General features: G+C 39.4%; 1 protein-coding gene across 2 annotated transcripts in view; it reads right to left on the bottom strand.

Moving 5' to 3' along the window:
* Positions 1–24,303, bottom strand: part of PLEKHA1 (pleckstrin homology domain containing A1) — a 58,781-nt gene that overhangs the window by 15,026 nt on the left and 19,452 nt on the right. For both annotated transcript variants that reach the window (XM_082853894.1, XM_082853895.1), the window contains exons 3-6: positions 17,796–17,852; positions 15,505–15,550; positions 9,230–9,327; positions 3,020–3,145 (exon numbers count right to left, since the gene is read on the bottom strand). In XM_082853894.1, the coding sequence (XP_082710020.1) occupies positions 3,020–3,145; positions 9,230–9,327; positions 15,505–15,550; positions 17,796–17,852 (327 nt within the window). The remainder of the gene's footprint in view (positions 1–3,019; positions 3,146–9,229; positions 9,328–15,504; positions 15,551–17,795; positions 17,853–24,303) is intronic.

The raw sequence follows: 24,303 nt of genomic DNA on the forward strand, positions 1-24,303 counted from the left end.
ACAACACAGGTGACAATCTATTCTACAAATCAACCAAAGGTGTATTTTCAAGAACTCCTAAATCTCAAGAGAAAAACTAAGTACTCAAGTCATATCTTAGGGAATTTTCAATCTGTTCTACATTTAGACAGGTCAACAGCACTAATTATGTACTTAACTTTGTAATCCTAGCACTTAACCTGCTAAACCAATAGTTACTGAATAAATTAATCATGCAAATGAGATGTCATTTTGTTACTGTTATCTGAATGCTTTTATAATGAGTAAACACTACTTTAAATAAACTATATTGTAAAATGATAAAGCAATACAATTCTTTGGGATCTTTTTAATATTGCACCTGCCATACGCTCTTAGAACCTACTGAATAATCGATACCAAACTTAAAACACAGATCTTAATTCTATACAAAATTAAGACAGCCACAGGTACAAACAACTACAATATCTTAATACAACTAAAGACAAATTGTCTTAGCTCTTCTATCAACACAAGACATAATACAGGTGAAAGCAGCTTAGTCTAGCTCTATCTTAACCAGAAGTCTTACAGGTTAAAATCATTACTTTTTTAAAAAAGTAAATACACACACACACACACACACAAATTCCTAGTTTATTTTTTATCCAACTTTGGTGAAAAATGTAACCTCCCATTAGGGCAGGGAATTTTTGCTCATTAATACATATATCCTCTGTCTAGCATAAAGAAAGCACTCAATAATTAATGAACTAATAAGTCTTTTAAGTAAAAAAAGGCACACAGGTAATGAAAATGCCTAACATTGGCAATATCAATTAATTACCTTAAAATTCTTAGTTTCTCAACTGCTAGTAATTTAATTTGCATTACAAACTCATTTACTTAAGAGCAACCCAAGAAATTTAAGTGCATACAAGTTTTAATTTCATCAAAAACTTTAAAATAAATTTATATTTTCCATAATACCCAAGAGTAAGAATTAACTCAGCATACCAGTACTTTGGGGATAGAACTGACTTAAAATTCCAGTCTTCTGTTTAGTTCATCTAGGCCAGGTTGTAGAAAAACAGGTTTAAAAAATTACACATATTTACAAACACTTTGACTTGGCAATTTTCTCTCCAGGAGTTTATCCTTTAAAACATATTATCTATGGCTCTAAAGTTTATGCTACAAGCATGTTCATCAAAGCATTTACGAGATAATGGAAAATATCTCATTGCCCCCACCTGCCCCACACTTCCTGGCACAGGGCTCCTAAAACCCTTGTAATTTCCTAAGTGATAAGAGCACTAGAAGCATCTTTTGTGCTAATATTTGGTCTTTGACCCTGCTTCCTGACAGAGTTCATAAATCCCTTGGAATTTCCTGGGTGACAGCATGTCTTTTGTTCTAATAAGGTGACTCTTGGTGGACTCCTGAATGGGGGATAGTCACCAGAAAGACCAAGTCATGATTAAAGGCTTGGAATTTTCAGCCCCATTCCCTACTCTCTAGAGAGGGGAGAGGGCTGGAAACAGAGTGGATGATCAATCATGCCTACGTGATGACGCCTCCATAAAAATCCCTACAATATGGAATTCAGAAAGCTTCTGCGTTAGTGAATTAACGGAGGTACTGGGAGAATGGTGCACCCAAAGAAGGCATGGAAGCTCCACACCCCTTCCCACATACCTTCCCCTACACACCTCTTCTATCTGAATGTTCATCTGTATCCTTTATCATATCCTTTTACAATAAACAGGTATACAGTAATTAAACTGTTTTCCTAAGTTCTGTGAGCTGCTTTAGCAAACTAATTGAACCCAATAAGGGGGCCACAGGAACCTCGAATTTATAGCCCATCAGTCAGAAGCACAGGTAACAACGTGGACTTATGACTGACATCTGAAGGGGGTGGAGGGGCAGTCCTGTGGGACTGAGCCCTTCACCTGTGGGATCCAGATAGGCAGTGTCAGAATTGAGATAAATTGTCGGACACCCAGCTGGTGTCACAGCATTGCTTGTGTAGGGGAAAAAATCCACTCATTTCATGTCAGAAGTGTTGTGAGTGTAGCAGTGTGAGAGTACAGGAGAAACACAGGAGGAAGAGTGGGTTTTTCCTACTTCTGTTAGGGGAGCCACTGACCAAAACCGCCCACTCTGGCCAGGCACAATAGTAACCACTTGCATGAGTTCTTACAACAGGAGGTCCTGGCATGGAACATAGAACTAACAAGCTACCACCAACCAGAAGAATTCGGGAAATGTCAAAAGGACAGAGGAGAAGCCAGTCCGTATACCCTACCAACCTCCCAGAATCCTTCTCACTGGAATTCATCTTGGCTGAGCAATGCACGCGCCACCAGGAAGAACCCTGAGTCAGAGTGATTGTCCAGAGACCACCCCGAAACTAACCCCATCACCATAAACCCTGAGACCGTGAGCCACGTGCAGAGCAGTTCTCCTGGGTTCCCTCACCCTGCCACTCTCCACCTGGGCGCCCCTTCCCAATAAAGTTTCTTGCTTTGTTAGCACGTGTGTCTCCTCAGACAATTCATTTCCGGGTGTCAGACAAGAGCCTACTCTTGGGCCCTGGAAGGGGTTCCCCTTCCTACAACACTTACATTGTTTGTAAAAGAAAAAAGGAAAGAGAAAGGAAAAAGAACTCTCCAACAACAGAGGGTTTGTAATTTATAGTAAATTCATGGCAAAACTACTACACAGTCATGAAAAATGACATGAAATAATTTTTGATGACTTGCAAAATGTTTGAGATGTAAGTGAAAAAAGCTGTTTACAAAGTATCCCCATTTCTAGGGGCAAAAGTACAAAGAAAGGCTCAGAAGAAAACATGAAAAGTGTTAAATGTTGTTTATCTATGCTTTCCAGATATTTTACAATAAAAACATACTTCTGAAATAAGAAATAAATATAAAATTTTTGTATTAATTATTGCATTAATTCAGTAAAGATGTACTGTTTGACTTTTGATAGCAATACAAAAATCAATATGCAGTAGTTAAACCATCACACAATAGAAGAATTAATTTATTACCTGAGTTGGGGTAATGATGGGCACACCACCAACAATGTCAGTTCTGTAAGACACTTGCTTCTTCCCACATTCACCTTGGCGACTTGGGTTATCAGAATGAGGTTGTGAGTCTGACTGCTTTGGTACCTAAAATAGTAAGTCAATGAATCATTTTGCAACAAGCATTATATATGAGACCCTCTTTATCACAGAATTTCCAATTTATATATAATTGGCATATATAAAAATTATTTTTAGTATATGCATATACCCCTTTAAGTTCTCATACTAATTTTTCTTTTACAGTATTACTTTAGGACACAGCCATCATTTACTGAGTGCTTACTTGGGCAGGTACTATTTCATATATTTTCCCATTTAACCCTCCTGTCAACCCCTATGCATAGGGGGAGCATCGCCACCGTAGCAGTAAGAAAACAGGCTCAGGGGCATTAGGGAACATAAGTTTTTGTTTTTAATTAATTAATTTGGTTGTGCTGGGTCTTGGTTGCAGCAGGTGGGCTCCTTTGCGGCTTGCCGGCTCCTTAGCTGCAGGATGTGGGCTCCTTAGCTGCAGGACATGGGCTCCTTAGTTGCGGCACACAGGCTCCTTCGTTGTGGCATGCAAACTCTTATTTGCGGCATGCATGTGGGAATCTAGTTCCCTGACCAGGGATCAAACCCAGGCCCCCTGCATTGGGAGCACAGAGTGTCATCCACTGTGTCACCAGGGAAGTCCCAGGAACATAAGTTTAGATCCTGGCTGTTCCACTTTCTAGCTAAGTTCGTGTAACTCTTTTCCACACTTAACCGCTATACTACATCCCTAGTTTATCAGAGCACTTGACATTGTATTACCTCTCTGTGCTGTTACTTTTCCCTTTCCTCCATTCCTGCCCAAGATTTTGCAACATCCCGAGGACAGGGGATCCTGTCCCTTTAGATGCTTCCCCTAATGACTCTCCCCAGGCCTTAGGCCAACCCTCCACCCTCTCTCCATATTTAAACTACAATACCAGTCGTGGGCAGAAACAAAAGAAAGGGGGCTTCCCTCGTGGCGCAGGGCTAAGAATCCGCCTGCCAATGCAGGGGACATGGGTTCGAGCCCTTGTCCGGGAAGATCCCACGTGCTGCAGAGTGACTAAGCCTGTGTGCCACAACTACTGAGCCTATGCGCCTAGAGCCCATGCTCTGCAACAAGAGAAGCCACCACAATGAGAAGCCTGTGCACCGCAACTAAGAGTAGCCCCCACTCACTGCAACTAGAGAAAGCCCATGGGCAGCAATGAAGACACAACGCAACCAAAAATAAAAAACAAATAAATAAAATCTAAAAATTAAAAAAAACTTTTTTTAAGTTAAAAAAAAAGAAAAGAAAGAAGGAAACAAAGGCAGAGAACAGAAATGAATTCTGGAGGGGAAAGCCTGAATTCTTCTAAGAGTTTTTTTCTAAGAGGTTGCACATTTTGGAGTGCTTTTTTTTTTTTTTTTTTTGGCGGTACGCGGGCCTCTCACTGCTGTGGCCTCTCCCGTCGTGGAGCACAGGCTCCGGACGCGCAGGCTCAGCGGCCAGGGCTCACGGGCCCAGCCGCTCCACGGCATGTGGGATCTTCCCGGACCAGGGCACGAACCCGCATCCCCTGCATCGGCAGGCAGACTCGCAACCACTGCGCCACCAGGGAAGCCCTGGAGTGCTTTTTAAAGGCAATATGATAATGGACAGAATTTTACTTGACGAGATTTGCAAAAATACTTAAGAATGAAAGGGCTATAAAGTTCACTGCACTCAGAAACAATTTGCTAAGGAAGTCCCAGTGTTTTCTAATGAACAGCATCATGTATTTCAATTATTTTGACAATGTGGCCAAGTTATCCTTAAGAACAGAAAACGGCATTAAAAGAATTTGAAACCAGAGACAGAATTATCTATTCAACTTATGTATTAGCTGAAATGTGCTGTTAAAAGGTGACCCATATAAAAAGTGGCTATTCCCTCTCAAGAAGTTGAGGATTTAATCATACATGAGAATATCCTAAAAAATACCTTTAATATCACCCTAAAAATATACTAAAATTTACATTGGTTTTTCCATTTTTCTTCTAGAAATGACAGTATATTAAAAATCCTTGGGCTTCCCTGGTGGCGCAGTGGTTGAGAGTCCGCCTGCCGATGCAGGGGACACGGGTTCGTGCCCCGGTCCGGGAAGACCCCACATGCCGCGGAGCGGCTGGGCCCGTGAGCCATGGCCGCTGAGCCTGCGCTCCGCAACGGGAGAGGTCACAACAGTGAGAGGCCCACGTACCGCAAAAAAAAAAAAAAAAAAAAAAAAAAAAAAAAATCCTTCCCTATGCTTTTAAACCTACTGCTTCTCATTTGTCCTTATAATAAAATAAAATGCTAAGTATAGCGTAATTCCAATGTTACAGTTCAACAATTAACTTAGAATTGCATTTTTTTTTTAAAGTGACCTCCCTAGACAGATGGCAAATGTCAAAGACATTGAACATGCTTGGTTTAATTGCCTATTGCCTTTTTCCCCTCTCCCTTGCTTCCCTATCCTTTATTGTTCGGACTGTTGTTTTGTGAGAGATTTGAATGTATTTTTGGCAAGCATTTGTACATGATCCTAACAGTAGGAAATTCTAATAGTAGAGAAAAGAAGAGGTAAAGATGACTAGAGAACAGATGAACAAAATGGAGAATAATGGCAGGGCTTAAAGACTGAAACCTAAGGCATGCAAGAACAAACTCTTGGGTGTTAGGATCTTTCTGAGGGCTCTACCCATGACCTGCAGGCTTTGGGGCACACACTTCTGTTAGGACTAAAGTCCTGTATTCAGCTTATTCTGTATACTCCCAGTTGTCAATTAAAAAAAAAAAAGTTTAGAATTTTGGCCATAATTTAAAAACATTAATTTTTAGATTAAAATCTAATATTGAGGGCTTCCCTGGTGGTGCAGTGGTTAAGAATCCACCTGCCAATGCAGGGGTCACGGGTTCGAGCCCTGGTCCAGGAAGATCCCACATGCCCCGGAGCAATTAAGCCCGTGTGCCACAACTACTGAACCTGTGCTCTAGAGCCATGAGCTACAACTACTGAGCCCGCGAGCCACAACTACTGAAGCCAGCGCGCCTAGAGCCCGTGCTCTGCAACAAGAGAAGCCACCGCAATGAGGAGCCCGTGCACCGCAACGAAGAGTAGCCCCCACTCGCCGCAACTAGAGAAAGCCCGCGCGCAGCAACAAACACCCAACACAGCCAAAAATAAATAAATAAAATAAATAAATTTATTAAAAAAAATTTTTTTTTGATTTTCCAAACTCTAGTCAATACTTCCTTCAGGGTTGTTCCTCTACTATTGCTCTTCCTCTCTTTTTTTTAAATAGGGGGAAAATTTTTTAATGGTAGCCACCAACACACACTCAAAAAGACTTCATGAAAGTAAGGAAAGCCATAAACTATGGTGTTGGATGATGGTCCATTAAGACGGCATGGTACTATAATTAATAAGTAGATAAATAATCACCATTCCCTTACCCACTGCCCTCTAATCACCTCTATTCTGAAACCACATACGTCCAAAATCTAATTTGGCATTTCCAAAACTTTTAAGTTTACATATTACATTGTACTCAGCAGACTACTAAATTACATAGGTTCACCAAAATGTCATTTGGAGTGACTCCACAGAAAGGTAAACTGCACATATATTAAAATGTAAACTTGAAATATTCAAAGAAATCTATACGTAAATCACCAGCAATTTCCATAGTAAAGTATGACAAATTAAAGATTCTGCACTGAAATGTGTAAAATGCATATGCAATTAAAACTGGTAAGATTTTTTAAAGAATAAAGTTAAAAATATATCTCATTAAAGCATGGGAAATTCTTTCATTGCTATTCTATGAGTTAATGTGTATCTACATAAAACTGATTTTTAGTAAGTGCTATCAATTCTATACTCACTTTAATATAGTTATAATCACTTTGTTGACTGGCTACGGATTTCTATATCTTAAATATATATTCTCTAAATGTGAATTATAAAAACACAAATATCAACAGATTTATCTTAAAAACTATAAAAATTCGACATGTAACAGCTGCAAGACCACAAAAGCTATTTAAAAGTCCACATACTTTGAAACATTACCCAATTCCTAATCAGTTTCTCTTGCATTTGAATAAGCTGAAAGTGTCACTTGTATAAGATGGTTTCACACCATTAATAAATTAGACATAGCAATTCAAGAATCTCCCAAATGGTAAAAAGCCTGAGGCCATTCACTACTTCTTCTCTTAAAGCTCTAAGAAACCAGTGCTGCTTATCACCGCAAATGTAAAAAAAATAGATTAATTCAGTAAAGTTACTACATGTTGTCGTTCTAAAGAAATTTTCCAAATAGGGAATATTTATTTATTAAGAGTCAAAAACAATCAGTTAAAACCTTTTAAGAAAATGAACTTCTGAATCAGTTTAAAATTGCTTTCCTGAAACTGCACAAACCTAAAATAACTGCTGCTCCACGTACAGATCAGATGCAGTGCGTGGCTGTTTTCTGTCATGTGGTAACAAGCTGTTCTGGTGCAAGATAAAAAATCGACTTAACTCTGAGAACAGCTTTAATTATATTAACTCTTTATTGTGTTGTGACATAAATACGGAATCACTTATTTAAATGGAAACGAACATATGCTGTCAGGGCATATGTTTTTAAAGAGTAAGTCATTTAGGGTCAGTAAATAACCTCATTTTAGTAAAAATACACTTCAATTTACACAAATCTCACACAGGACCTCCTTGCCCACACTTCCCATGCGGGCCTGCTGTGTGTGTTTTCTCCACTAGTGTGTAAAGAGGAGAAAGGGAAGGAGAGGCTTCATCAGGGAACAGTTCCTGCCTACTTGCTCATCAGCAGCAGTAGTAAACTCGCCCCGAAGTTTGTTTTCTGCTTCAGGGTCAAAGAGTAAGGAAGGAGGCTCTTTTTTTCAGGAAGCAGTGAGGTGCTGCACTTCAGGGTTAGGTTCCAGACTCAAGCAGATGGGGTGGCTCATGGCTCCACAACTTACCAGCCATTTAACCCATAAAAGTTACTCAATCCTTCTAAGTCTCACTTTTCCAGATACTTTATATAGAACCTTCAGTGCAAGGCCTGGCACACTATAAATAATCAAAACATATTGATTTCATCAGAAAACCAAGAAGAGAAGCCCAGGTTGGAAGCAGGAAGCTACAGCACAGGAGGAAAGTGCCCGGGAACTGGAGGGAAAGAAGCGATGCCTGAGACAAACCCCTCAAGGACCACGCAGGCAGGACCCTCTGGTTGCCACAGCTCTTCTAATCAGTCCCTATTCTATCCCCATATGTCATTTCTAAGCCCTTTGTCTGCCTTGTCCCACTCCTATCTTCAACTCCTACCTACCTAACGCCAGTCCCAGTCACGGCTTAGAGGAGAGACGGAATGCCACTCCTGTTCCCTGGGTAGGTGGCAGGAAGTCTCTTAATCTTCCCTGGGGGTAAAAACATATCCTCAAGGTAAAACTCTACATGCATTTTCCCCTAGAAACACTACTGTAAACAGTGGTTAAAATCTACAGTAAGGGACTTCCCTGGTGGTCCAGTGGTAAAGAATCTGCCTTCCAATGCAGGGGACACAGGTTCGATCCCTGGCCGGGGAACTAAGGTCCCACATGACGCGGGTTAACTAAGTCCAAGCGCCACAACTACTGAACTTGCGCGCCTCAACCAGAGAGCCTGCATGCCGCAAACTACAGAGCCCACGTGCTCTGGAACCCTCACGCCACAACTAGAGAGAAGCCCGTGCGCTGCAAGGAAAGATCCCGCATGCCTAAACGAAGATCCAGCATGCTGCAACTAAGACCCGAAGCAGCCAAAAATAAATTTTTTTAAAAAGTTAAAAAAAAAAGTATCATAAATAATTTTTTAAAAAAATCTACAGTAATATAGACCCTTATTAGGTACACAATGGGTTAAAAAGGCATCTATGGGCTGATTTTAGGGGCCAATAGTTACCATGTACAAGAAAATTCATTCATATTATAACCTGTGTTTTAAACAAACTTTGAGTAACTCTGGGACAAACTGTTGGTAAGCTGAAGACACTCAGTAACTTTACAGTTACAGTTACAGTAACTTTACAGTTACAAACTGTAAAGATCACATCCACACATTAAAATTTTTTCACACAAAAAGTACAAATACTTACTGTAATTTTTATAGCTTTGTTCAACACATTTACCCATTCTACTAGGTCCTGCTGATCATTGGCTTGTAGGAAATATTTCCTCATCCCTGCATTCATAACTGTTGAGAGACAAAACAAACTACAACATATGAAATTTTGCACTTGTTACCTCTAAATTTATGTCTGCAGCAGCTGAAAAACCTTGCAAGCTTCAGTATTGTGACTCTCTCGAATTTGACAAAATGTTAGACCATATATGATACTTCTTTTATCACTCAATAACATAGGTAAAACTCTCATTTTTAATGGCCACGTTTTTCAGTGAATGTAAAAATACCACAGTTTATTTAGCCAATCCTCTGTCAATGGGCATTTAGGCTATTTCTGATTTTTGAAACTATATAAAATATCCCAATGAAACATATACGTATACTTCTCCACACTTGGGATAGCACTAGCATAGGATAAATTTCTTAACATAGGCTTACTGGGTCAAAGAAAATTCACATTTAACATTTTTATAGATATTAGTAAATTGTCTTCTCCAAAGGCTGAATCCATTTACACTCCTACCAGTAGTGTATCCAAAGGCCTATCTTGTCTAATAGTCCTCACCAGTACCTCTTGTTTTCAGCCCCAAGGCTCTGTGACATTATTTCCTAGACTTCCTTGCCAGCACGGGCCATGTTCTGCTGATGGGAGCTCCTGGCGGGAGCCTGGAAGGTGGGAGGGAGATGGCGGAGGGGACTCCCATGCAGAGTCCTGCTCTTGCTGGTCTCCCTCCAGCAGCAGCCAACACACAACGGCCACTGCTCCAGGCTCTTCTGCTGCTCCCTCCCTCCATCAGCCTTGCAGTCCCCTCAGAGAGTCCTAGGTTCTGGTAAGACCATCTCCTCCCTTTCCTCTCTCCAGCCCTGGGGACGGTAGCTGCTTCATGCAGGTTCTAATTTGTGGGTTACTTCAGCATTCCCTTTGTGCTCCTTCAGCCTTTCAACATCTGGTTATCCAATTCCCTGTAACAAATGCCCTGGGTTTGAAATGTCAAGTGTGGTGTGTTTTCCTGACTCTCTGTCAACCTAACTGGTGAAAAATTATACCTTGTTTAAATATGAATTTCTTTGATTACTGAGACAAATTAGCTTTATATGTTTATTGGCCACCCGCATCTGTTTTGTGAGCTGTTTATTTTCTTTACCCATATTTCTACCGAGTTGTTGATTTATTTTTTACTGATTTATAAGCACTTTTGTATTAATCCTTTGTTTTATCTCAAGTACTTTTCCCAGTCTATCATTTGTCTTTTCACTTAGTTCATGGTATCTCTGATCAATCAGAACCAGTCTATCAATCTTCTTCTTTTCCTTTAATGATTCTAGCTTTCACATCATATTAAGAAAGTCTCTCCAACTCAAGATTATAAAAATAAACAGCTTTATTTTTCCAGCACTTATGCATTTTCTTTATGTTTATAATCTTAATACATTTGGAACTTTTTATGCAATTTAATTTACATATACCCCTTTAGTGACTACCGACTTCTATAAAGCAAAGCACACCTGCATATAGTTGTTGACAAACTACGAGTCAATGTTCAAATTAAAGCTTATTAATTATACATCACACGATTTATTTTTAAAAACAAACATTATTCTAGGAGATAAGGCATCTGAATAGCTACAGTGCTGCAATTTTTTTTTTTGGTAAATATACAAATAACTTCCAAAAGTCTCCATCAAAATTTTAAATGGTATACTAACAGTTGAATGTGACTAAGGGAAGCGGGTAATGAAAACCCTCAAGGGAAAAAAGCTTATTTCTCAAATACACAAGATTATGAAATTGAGACTGAGACCAAGACACTAAACAAGAGCTTCCTTGTATTGATATGAGAGTCTTATCTTGTGAAGTGCTATAAAACAATTAGTTTGGACCTAAAGAAATTTAACACACTATAAATCTGTTCTTTTATACCTTACTAGAGATTGGAGAAATTATAAATGCCATAAATATAAATTAAGATAAATTAGTAACTCACTAGGCTATTATATATGTCAATATATAGCTTCTGTTTTTAATTTCTAACAATCAGTAAAGCATCCTTTCATAATCTTTTTCCAGCTCCGGCTAAAGCTGAGCTCTCCTCATAACAGCTATTTTCCTCCTCAATGTTGTTTTGGGCAACTACCTAAAACATCTCAAGAGTTTAAAAATCTAAGCTCTTGGTAATACACTACACCTGCTATAAAGTGCTTAACACACATATTTTTGAATAAATAACGTTTATATAAGGATCTCTTTGAAGGGAAAGAAGAGAGGCAAATACACCTCTAAAAAGACTCTCAGCACACTTTGCAGTCTGAATAAAAAATCATGTGCTTTAAGCATTATTTAATGGCAGGAAGAGGCACAGCGATACGACAGGAGGGAGAATCAGAGCCTGGAGCTGGCAGACCTGACTAGCTCATGCACTTACTAGCAATACCATCTTATGAAATGTATTTAATCTCTGACTCTTGTTTTCCTCATCTATGAAGTGGAATGCCACCCATCCCTGCCTTGGGGGGGTGGAGGTGATCTGTGTAAAGAAACTAGCACAGTGCCTGGGATAGAACAGATATTCTTTTTCACCATCTTCATCACCTTCATCATCATCATCATCACCATCATCATCACTTGGAGGTTTCCAAGTAAAGAAGTATTGTGGAAAATGTAAAGCAAATTACTAAAAACTTATATTAGCAATGCTGGGGGAACAGTGGACAGGGAAAGGAAGGAAAAAACTTTTAATAATAATAATAATAATAAACTGTATGAAACCTGTAACTTCCCATGCTTTTAAAGCAAGGGTTTCATTGTGTATAATGAATGCATAGCAGAGGCTTGTGTGCTTACCATCTTTTCACTTAAGTACTCCCTTATTTCATTTCAAGTCTTTACCATCAAAGTGAATGTACCAAATGGATAAAACCTGAAGCATAAACATTAGCTTGACTCCAAACAAAAATCATTTCACAACCCAGGATCAACTGGTTACGGTTCAAATATGGTTATGGGTCAAACGGTTATGAGACATTTTATTATATTTCTTTGCCAGTTTTCTCCCGTTTTCTCTATCTCTACTCTTTCTCTATCCTTTCCTTCTCTATTAGTCAGACGTTGGCTTTCTTAATGGAAACTCTAATTTTCTTATTTCTCTCCTACTATCTATCTTTGTTTTATTTTTAGCTTTCTTTGACTTCTTCTTTGGAGTTTTGCATTGTCTCATGTTCTCTTTCCTATGTGACAGTTCTTTCTTCTCCAATGTCATGCAATCCTGGACTGGCCAAGACCAGGATTGCATTTTGGTACCATATTTAAAAACGAGGTAACAAAACCCGGATGGGAAGCTCTCTTGAATACATGCAGGGTTTCTGGCTGGCGGGCTGTGCTGTGCAGCGCTCTCCTCTGGTGGAGAGGCCCAGCTGCCAGTGCCTATGGCTCTCTTCTCGGGGGTGTTCAGATTCTTGCCCCACCTCCACCTGGCTGCCTGGTGCTCTGGGCCTGGACACGGGAAACAGTTGCATTCAGCGTGCAGACGTTTTCATTTAATCCTCCCATTTTCTGTTTCATGCCTCATCCCCCCACTTCTCTGAGACTACTGTCCCCACGCACACAGCCTCACTGATTCTATTTCTGGAGATACTACACATGCCATTCCTCGCTGGGATGGGGGAAGGGTGGCTGCCTGCCGGAGCCAGATGGAGGTAGGGACTAGAGGTTGCTTCTACGTAGATATGCAAACAAAGTCCCTGTGTTGGGTCCCTCCTCCCTGTTGCCTCCCCAGACCAAAGCCAACACCTAGTCTATCCAGAGCTGGCGTGGGGGCAGGACATGGAAATAGCTACCTTCCACTGGTCTCTTCTACTCTGTCAAGTCGTTTATTCCTCCTCCACCCACTTTCCATCTTTATACACTGTGGATTACAGAAATCTGCTAGTTTCAGCAGAGATGGTTTGGATGTTTCTTGTTCTCACTGTTTGGGGGCAATCTGAGAGGAAACAGGGAAGGAAAGTCTTTATGTTGCCATTTTGAATGGAAGCTGTAGTTCCATTTTAGAAGCCAGTGCCTCTCTCTGAAGGCAAACATTTTATGAATCTTTACTCCCTCTAATATAAAGGACCAATAAACTGTTGGCAGACCAATAAATAACTGTTAATCTCTGATTTCAACTAAAATCACTCATTCTAAATACCCCAGTAACTGAACAGCAAATCTTTTACTGTCTATTGCTAGCCCTTCAAACTGTATGTTTGAGATTTTACATTAAAGACCTGTCAAGAGTATGCACATGATACACTCCAAAATATAAAGTTCTCTATCACTTGACTTGCCCCCAGTAGCCTTCCATTCAACAAGGTTCTGAGGCATTTTCCTATTTGGCAACCAAAAATTATAAATTTGTAATAAATACATGACTTTTTATTAGTTTCTTAGTGGCAATAAAAGCATTATAGAGGATTCTCTGAACAGCTATACTACATCTTGCTCATATCACATTTCCTTACTGGATATATATGATTGCCATCAGATGCTATCCCTAACATACTGCCTACAGAAGAAACCTGCTCTTTTCAAGCAAAAGAAAACAAAGAAATTTAACATCAATTCTACCCCAAGAAGTATCTTTTTTACTTAATGTAAAATAGTCCCTATTGATGTCTGCTGGAAACTGACATCAATAATTTCATCACTAATGTCCACTAACATACGCTGTAACAGCATATCGATCCTCCCAGCTTCAAGTACACCCACTATTTTAACAGATTCTAAAGTTTTCCATTCTTGATCTTCAAGCTCCATCCAGTCCTCAATTACTGTCACCAGAATATTTCCATTTGGACGTTTCCCCACCATTCAAACTCCTTACCGAACATTTCACCCTATCTAATCTGCTCTCCTGGATCCCTCATTTCTTTCCTTGAAGCAAACCTACTGGACACCTCTCTCTTCCCTTCAACTCCCACATATCCAGTCACCGAGTCCTTGTGCTTTTCCTTTTGATGTTCTTCATACCTCCTCTTTCCCCCAATTCAGGCTCTATGTTAGGAACAGCAGTTCAAAAGCCACTTAACTAATGTACTTGCATCAAGCTCTCCGATCCATAAAAAAAAAAAAAAACTTCCTTCACCCTATATCTACTTTCTAGATGCTCTCTAATTTCTCTTCTCTCGTTTTCCAGAAAATAAAAGAAACAAACAAAAAAAAAATCGCTTGTCGGGCTTCCCTCGTGGCGCAGTGGTTGAGAGTCCGCCTGCCAATGCAGGGGACACGGGTTCGTGCCCCGGTCCGGGAAGATCCCACATGCCGCGGAGCGGCTGGGCCCGTGAGCCATGGCCGCTAAGCCTGCGCATCCGGAGCCTGTACTCCGCAACGGGAGAGGCCACAGCAGTGAGAGGCCTGCGTACCGCAAAAAAAAAAAAAAAATCGCTCGTCAACACGTTACACCCTGACTCCTCTCTTTCTACTTTTCAGTCTCTCACCATTCTCTCCAGCTTTACTGAGTGTTCAGTTCTCTGCTCACACCTTGTTCCTCTCCCCTGCACGCCTCTGTCCTCCCAGCTTTTCTCCCCAGTGATAAAGGATGATCAGGTTAGTCTCATCCAGTGTGGCTCCCTTCACTCCCAAGATCTCCAAAAAGGATCTGAAGCTCTTCCTTGAATAGACTGTACATTGCTTTATCTACCGCCTGTGATAAATGCAACGATAACTCCCTGGTACTGTATCTGTCTGTGAGACAGCCAGCCCGTGAGATTCTTAAGGGCAGCAATTGCTTCTTATTACTCTCATAGCCCCATGGCAAGCACAGTGCATACACCAGACATTCATTAAATGTTCACTGAGCACTTAATCAAATACCCTCAACTACCCTTGCTCCCAAACTGTAAACTTCTCATTACCCATAAGCTGCAAACTAAATCCTTTCTGTTATTTAAGTATTGAATATCAAATAATATCGGGTAGAGCATTTAAAATTAATCTCACTGGACGTGATCACTATAAATGTCTAGATAATGATTACACATGGGCTGAGTGGGAGGAGGTTGTGACTGGGATGGGACACAGGAAAGAGGCTTCAGGGGTTGGGGAGCAGTTTTATTTCTTCACCAGATGATAGTTTCAAGGGAATTTGCCTTAGAATAATTCATTACCCTATAGGATTGTGTTGTGTGGTTTTCTGTGACTGTTTTTTCTTACAATATGATGAAATTATATTAGTCTAACTTAAAATAACTAACGTATAAAATATGGCTACTCACCAAAACAGAACTCAGCCTTTGGCCTTAGCTTAGTTGCATCGCTAACCTAACAAGAAAGAGAGATGAATCACTCACTTCTTCATGTGCTACTATAACCAATCTTAAACACTATGTGAATTCCACATGTATGATTTCCCAGTAATCATACACATTTAGCACACAGATCTAAAATTAAACTTTAAGGCAACTGAAAAAGAACTGTAAATTAAATTTAGAATATGGGTCCCAACTTTAAGATGTTTAAAACAAATGATACTTCCATGCTCTCTTTGAACAAAATTGTTTTTTCTTCAAAGGAAGTGCAAAGAAATTGAAAATAAACCATTAAGTTTTATGTCACACATACACATATTTTTGGTTTAATGTAGTTTTCAAAATACCCTCAATGACTACTCCACAGAAACTATGAATTCTTGCCAAATTGCATATTTCTAAATTAGCTGTGAACTGCATGAGGAAATGGTGGTGGGTAAGGGGGAGATTGTATATTTAATAAAGTCCAAAAATCCAGAAGGCATTAACCTGCAACGAGGAAATCAAAATGGCACTGGATTCCCACTTGTACATTAAAATACCCTAGGATAATAATGGGCCCCTCCTTTACTAAAAGCAGCACATGGTCCCGTTTAGAAGGTGAAGCAACTAGTTGCACCTGGTTGCTGCTAGCCCTTTAAATAAAGTAGCTCACATGGAAGCCCATTCATGACTGTTGCCATGCTGTTGCCCAGTGTTAGAACTTACAACTGTAGCATCTGTTCTGTACCTTCAGAAGGAATTCTAAGTCTGGGGTTCCTGACTGATCTCAACTACAAATTGAGCAGTGAGTCACAATGAAATTTGTTCCAGGAATTAATTCTGGGGAAAAAGTGGCATGTCTAAAGTAGAGTACAAGGTGTACAATTCAAACTTCAGTAAGCTGTGGGACAGAGATGAAACCTAACAGAACTACACAGGGAAGGTTATATTTTAAAAAGGAAGCAATGGAGGAGGGGAATGCAGCTGGCCAGTCAGTCTGCCTGCTTTGCTGAGTTAATACCTTAATTTTTAAAAAGACCAGGCAACAAGCAATTGAAAAGATACAGGCACATGGGCAATTTCTACCTCAAATGCCTATTCCAAGAAAACAGGCCTTTCCACATCACTTCATTAAGAGTCAAAGGTCCCTGGCAGCATATTTACATTGTAGTATACCTTTACTGTAGGCAATCAAGTAAAGGGGAGGTGGGGGCCGGAATTATCTACAATTTATTCTACTATGTAATTCTACACTTGCTTCCTAATGATACTCTCTATAGAATTTAAGCTGTAAGATACCCTGAAGTATTACTAAATGTCTTAAATTTACAGGAACACTTGAGATATACTTCAACAATATTTGTCTTTTGCAAATTTACATAATATGGCTTTAACATAAAATGGTTCCCTTTAAATATGTAATTTTTTTGGTCAATGAGAATGAACAGCTCTATTATGATGCTGATAACAGCTTTTTTTTAATCAAAATATCTTTCTTTTAAATAGAGGCACACTTGTAAATTGTTCTTCTGTTGAAGACCTTTGCTAACAAATCTCAGTGTATGCATAATAGTATGTATATGCATATTAATCATACTGAGTTGCTACTTTTCCTATCTCATCTTAAGTCATCATCAAGCTTATTACTTTGTGTAAAACAAAACTAGTTCCTCAGCATCTCTCTATCTCAGTTCCCAAAACACTAAGAAAAGACAATAAGAGGGCAAAAACTACCTAATACCAAATCTAAATTTCTGAAAAGAAAAGAAAAACAGTATCGCAAAAATTCCAGAAAAATCAACAAACAAGAAAACAAGTTAGTAGAGACAAAGTCAAATGAGGGAAAAAAACCCATCTTTTATCATGAAGATGGTTCATATTTTCCTCAAAGTAAAACATAAAGGAACAAACAAAGGTAATGAGATTAAAAATTACAGTTTAAATAAATAAATACAGACTTAGAAAAATCTTCTCCAGATTTCCCAAAGACAGAACCTAATTGTTAACAGATGAATCTCCCCTTCTGACGTTCATATACCTGATCATAAAAGTTAATGTTAACTTTTCAATTTGCCACATCCTGTAATTGAACTCCATATTCTTCCTAATTTTATCAAAGAACTTCCTAAACATAGTAATCAGGTACTGTTTTCAATGTAATATGAAACAGAACATCATCTTAAATGGCAAAGCGAGGAGATGGCTCCTTTTATTCACACTCTCATTCTAAGGGATTTTAATTCATGCATGAATGTAAGACAATACAAAGAGACTACCTTTGAAATGTAGGTAAGTTTAATGGCTCCAACACGTGATGATCCAGAAGGCAGGTTCTATAAACAGATTATTAATATATAATTATTATCCAACACTACAAATTTATTTCATATAAAATATTCTACACACACCAAAAAAAGTTAAGAAATCAGATTTTTTTAAATGTCACACTTTACAAATTAACTTTCCAGTTCAAGTATTTACTAAGTCTGAAATCAAGTGGACAACATGGATAACAAAACTGAACTCTAGTCTGTTCCACCACAACGCATTTTATAACTAAAAGGCTATTTTGTTAGCACTGTATCTAAACTTTTCTTTTTCATAAACAAGATCAGATTTTACTCCAGAAAGCAATGGGGAAAAATATTTAGACATAAACACAAATGTAAGAAATTTCAAAAGAGTATACATGTAACTTTGTTTTATTAAAATTTTTAAATCAAATATATCTCTTGAAAAAGACTGAATTTTCCCTCATTTAAATTATATTAGTACTTATTACACCATAACTAATCTACATTTATACCATTTTTCCAAAAAATTATTGATACTTTTAAAACCATATTCAAGGAATGTATATATTGGCACTTCCATAAAAAAATATTTTTATTCTTCCCTTAACAAGTTTAAGATGTAGTTTGTGTCTTAAAAGAGCTAAGGGTAAATTAAGAAGGAGAATCATTTCATGCTGAGGCTATCAGGAAAGACTCAGTGAAAGAATGAAGGGCTTTTAAGCTGTACTTTATTAAAGAAAAATTCTGAAACACAAAAAGCAGGAGAGAGAATATTCCAGGCAGAGAAAACAGATGAGCTACAGCAAGCAGATGAGGATGTCCAGAAGCTCTCTACTGAAATGGGAAAAAGGCTGTGTTGGGCCATAATATAGAGTCATATAGGGCTGAAGAAAGAAACAGCAGTTTAGGAACTTGAACTAAGAACCTAATTATACAGGACCTAAATAAGAAACAAACTAGCAAGCAATTTATACTGTTAAAAATTTGAAAACATTAAAGAAGGCTTTGTGAGCAGTTCTGTAATCAAACTGTGTTTTAATTAATATATCTTATAACAAACTGGATGTATTATATAAAGGGGGAAGATGGAGGTGGGAAAATCAGATAAAAGAATCTGGAAAAAAGTAATAAACATAAACGTAAAGACTGACAGATTTCAAAAGTAAAAGTAAAACAATCTTGATTTTGAATGTTTCCTCCACTGTAGATTAAGAATCAACCTTTTGGGACCTTCAAGATGGCAGAGGAGTAAGACATGGAGATCACCTTCCTCCCCACAAATACATCAAAAATACATCTACAGGTGGAACAACTCCTACAGAACACCAACTGAATGCTAGCAGAAGACCTCAGACTTCCCAAAACGCAAGAAACTCCCCATGTACCTGGGAAGGGTAAAAGAAAAAACAGAGACAAAAGAATAGGGATGGGACCTGCACCTCTGGGAGGGAGCTGTGAAGGAGGAAATGTTTCCACACACTAGGAAGCCCCTTCACTGGAAGAGATGGGGGTGGGAGGGGGGTGGGCAGGGGGGAAGCTTCAGAGCCACGGAGGAGAGCACAGCAACAGGGGTGCAGAGGGCAAAGCGGGAAGATTCCCGCACAGAGAGGATCGGTGCCAACCAGCACTCACCAGCCAGAGAGGCTTGTGTACTCACCTGCCGGGGCAGGTCAGGGCTGGGAGCTGAGGCTCGGGCTTTGGAAGTCAGATCCCAGAGACAGGACTGGGGCTGGCTGCGTGAACACGGCCTGAAGGGGGCTAGTGCGCCACAGCTAGCCGGGAGGGAGTCCGGGAAAAAGTCTGTACCTGCCTAAGAGGCAAGAGACTATTGTTTCAGGGTGTGTGAGGAGAGGGGAATCCTTCCCTGTCTGCCCACAGAAGGCAGAGCACTGCCTTAATGAGCTCCAGAGACAGGCGCGAGCCACAGCTATCAGCTCAGACCCCAGAGATGGGCGTGAAACACTAATGCTGCTGCTGCAGCCCCAGGAACCCTGTGTGCAAGCACAGGTCACTATCCACACCCGCGCTCAGGAGCCTTTGCAGCCCGCCACTGCCAGGGGTCCCACGATCCAGGGACAACTTCCCTGGGAGAACACACAGCACGCCTCAGGCTGTTGCAGTGTCACGCCAGCCTCTGCCGCTGCAGGTTCCTCCCACGTTCCAACTCTAACTACCGTACCCCTCCCACCCCCTAGCTTGAATGAGCCAGAGCTCCCTAATCAGCTGCTGCTTTAACCCCGTCCTGTCTGGGTAGGAACAGAAGGCTGAGGGCTACCTACACGCAGAGGTGAGGACAAACCCAAAGCTGAACCCCAGGAGCTGTGCGAAGAACGAAGAGAAAGGGAAATCTCTCCCAGCAGCCTCAGGAGCAGCGGATTAAATCCCCACAATCAACCTGAGGTACCCTGCATCTGTGAAATACCTGAATAGACAACAGATCAAGCCAAAATTGAGGCAGTGGACTTTAGAAGCAACTGTAGACTTGAGGTTTGCTGTCTACGACTGACTTGTTTCTGACTTTTACGTTTATCTTAGTATAGTTTTTAGTGCTTGTTATCATTGGTGGATTTGTTTACTGGTTTGGTTGCTCTCTTTTATTACTTTTTTATTTTAATAATTTTTTTTAATTTTAATTATTTTATTCATTTATTTACTTACTTTTTTTCCCCTCCCTTTTCTTCTGAGCCATGTGGCTGACAGACTCTTGGTGCTCCGGCCTGGTGTCAGGCCTGAACCTCTGAGGCAGGAGAGCCAAGTTCAGGACATTGGACCACCAGAGACCTCCCGGCCCCATGTAATATCAATCAGCGAGAGCTCTCCCAGAGATCTCCATCTCAACACTAAAACCCAGCTCCACCCAATGGCCAGCAAGCTCCAGTGTTGGACGCCCCATGTCAAACAACCAGCAAGACAGGAATACAACCCACCTGTTAGCAGAGAGGCTGCCTAAAATGATACTAAGTTCACAGACACCCCAAAACACACCATTGGACATAGCCCTGCCCACCAGAAAGTCAAGATCCAGCCCCACCCACCAGAACATAGGCACCAGTCCCCTCCACCAGGAAGCCTACACAACCCTGAACCAACCTTACCCACTGGGGGCAGACACTAAAAACAATGGGAACTATGAACCTGCAGCCTGTGAAAAGGAGACCCTAAGCACAGCAAGTTAAGCAAAATTAGAAGACAGAGAAATACGCAGCAGATGAAGGAGCAAGATAAAAACCCACCAGACCAAACAAAGGAAGAGGAAATAGGCAGTCTACCTGAAAAAAGAATTCAGAGTAATGATAGTGAAGATGATCCAAATTCTTGGAAATAGAATGGAGAAAATATAAGAAACGTTTACCAAGGACCTAGAAGAACTAAAGAGCAAACAAACAATGATGAACGACACAATAAATGAAATTAAAAATTCTCTAGAAGGAATCAATAGCAGAATAACTGAGGCAGAAGAACAGATGAGTGACCTGGAAGATAAAATAGTGGAAATAACTACAGCAGAGCAGAATAAAGAAAAAAGAATGAAAAAATTGAGGACAATCTCAGAGACCTCTGGAACAACATTAAACGCACCAACATTTGAATTATAGGGGTCCCAGAAGAAGAGAAAAAGAAACGGACTGAGAAAATATTTGAAGACATTATAGTTGAAAACTTCCTTAACATGGGAAAGGAAACAGTCAATGAAGTCCAGGAAGCACAGAGAGTCCCATACAGGATAAATCCAAGGAGAAACACACCAAGACACATATTAATCAAACTATCAAAAATTAAATACAAAGCAAAAATATTAAAAGCAGCAAGGAAAAAGCAACAAATAACATACAAGGGAATCCCCATAAGGTTAACAGCTGATCTTTCAGCAGAAACTCTGCAAGCCAGAAAGGAGTGGCAGGACGTATTTAAAGCGATGAAAGGGAAAAAGCTACAACCAAGATTACTCTACCCAGCAAGGACCTCATTCAGATTCGATGGAGAAATTAAAACATTTACAGACAAGCAAAAGTTAAGAGAATTCAGCACCACCACACCAGCTTTACAACAAATGCTAAAGAAACTTCTCTAGGCAGGAAACACAAGAGAAGGTAAACACCTACAAAAACAAACCCAAAACAATTGAGAAAATGGTAATAGGAACATACATATCGATAATTACCTTAAATGTAAATGGATTAAATGCTCCAACCAAAAGACACAGACTGGCTGAATGGATACAAAAACAAGACCTGTATATATGCTGTCTACAAGAGACCCACTTCAGACCTAGGGACACATACAGACTGAAAGTGAAGGGATGGAAAAAGGTATTCCATGCAAATGGAAATCAAAAGAAAGCTGGAGTAGCAATTCTCATATCAGATAAAATAGACTTTAAAATAAAGACTATTACAAGAGACAAAAAAGGACACTACATAATGATCAAGGGATCAATCCAAGAAGAAGATATAACAACTGTAAATGTTTATGCACCCAACATAAGAGCACCTCCATACATAAGGCAAATGCTAACAGCCATAAAAGGGGAAATCGACAGTAACACAAGGGTAGGGGACTTTCATACCGCACTTTCACCAATGGACAGATCATCCAAAATGAAAATAAATAAGGAAACACAAGCTTTAAATGACATATTAGACAAGATGGACTTAACTGATATTTATAGGACATTCCATCCAAAAAAAACAGAACACACTTTCTTCTCAAGTGCTCATGGAACACTCTCCAGGATAGATCATATCTTGGGTCACAAATCAAGCCTTGGTAAATTTAAGAAAATTGAAATTGTATCAAGTATCTTTTCCGACCACAACGCTATGAGACTAGATATCAATCACAGGGAAAAAACTGTAAAAAATACAAACACATGGAGACTAAACAATACACTACTAAATAACCAAGAGATCATGGAAGAAATCAAAGAGGAAATCAAAAAATACCTAGAAACAAATGACAATGAAAACACGACGACCCAAAACCTATGGGATGCAGCAAAAGCGGTTCTAAGAGGGAAGTTTACAGCAATACAATCCTACCTCAAGAAAAAAGAAACATCTCAAATAAACTACCTAACCTTACACCTAAAGCAATTACAGAAAGAAGAACAAAAAAACCCTAAAGGTAGCAGAAGGAAAGAAATCATAAAGATCAGTTCAGAAATAAATGAAAAATATGAAGAAAACAATAGCAAGGATCAATAAAACTAAAAGCCGGTTCTTTGAGAAGATAAACAGAATTGAAACCAGTAGCCAGACTCATCAAGAAAAAAAGAGAGAAGACTCAAATCAACAGAATTAGAAAAGAAAAAGGAGAAGTAACAACTGACGCTGCAGAAATACAAAGGATCATGAGCGATTACTACAAACAACTATATGCCCATAAAGCAGACAACCTAGAAGAAATGGACAAATTCTTAGAAAAGCACAACCTTCCGAGACTGAACCAGGAAGAAATAGAAAATATAAACAGACCAGTCACAAGCACTGAAATTGAAACTGTGATTAAAAATCTAACAAACAAAAAGCCCAGGACCAAATGGCTTCACAGGCGAATTCTAGCAAACATTTAGAGCACAGCTAACACCTATCCTTCTCAAACTCTTCCAAAATACAGCAGAGAGAGGAACACTCCCAAACTCACTCTATGAGGCCACCATCACCCTGATACTAAAACCAAAGATGTCACAAAAAAAGAAAACTACAGACCAATATCACTGATGAACATGGATGCAAAAATCCTCAACAGAATACTAGAAAACAGAATCCAACAGCAGATTAAAAGGATCATACACCATGATCAAGTGGGGTTTATCCCAGGAATGCAAGGACTATTCAATACATGCAAATCAATTGATGTCATAAACCATATTAACAAATTGAAGGAGAAAAACCATATGATCATCTCAATAGATGCAGAGAAAGCTTTCGACAAAATTCAACACCCATTTATGATTAAAAACTCTCCAGAAAGTAGGCACAGAGGGAACTTACCTCAACATAATAAAGGCCATATATGACAAACCCACAGCCAACATCATTCTCAATGGTGAAAAACTGAAACCATTTCCTCTAAAATCAGGAACAAGACAAGGATGCCCACCCTCACCACTATTATTCAACACAGTTTTGGAAGTTTTAGCCACAGCATTCAGAAAAGAAAAATAAATAAAAGGAATACAAATTGGAAAAGAAGAAGTAAAAGTGTCACTGTTTGCAGATGACGTGATACTATACATAGAGAATCCTAAAGATGCTACCAGAAAACTACTAGAGCTAATCAATGAATTTGGTAAAGTAGCAGGACACAAAATTAATGCACAGAAATCTCTTGCATTCCTATACACTAATGATGAAAAATCTGAAAGAGAAATTAAGGAAACACTCCCATTTACCACTGCAACAAAAAAAGAAAATACCTAGGAATAAACCTACCTAAGGAGACGAAAGACCTGTATGCAGAAAACTATAAGAAACTGATGAAAGAAATT

Source organism: Leucopleurus acutus (assembly GCF_964270905.1).
Source record: "Leucopleurus acutus genome assembly, chromosome: 14".
NCBI lineage: Eukaryota > Metazoa > Chordata > Mammalia > Artiodactyla > Delphinidae > Leucopleurus > Leucopleurus acutus.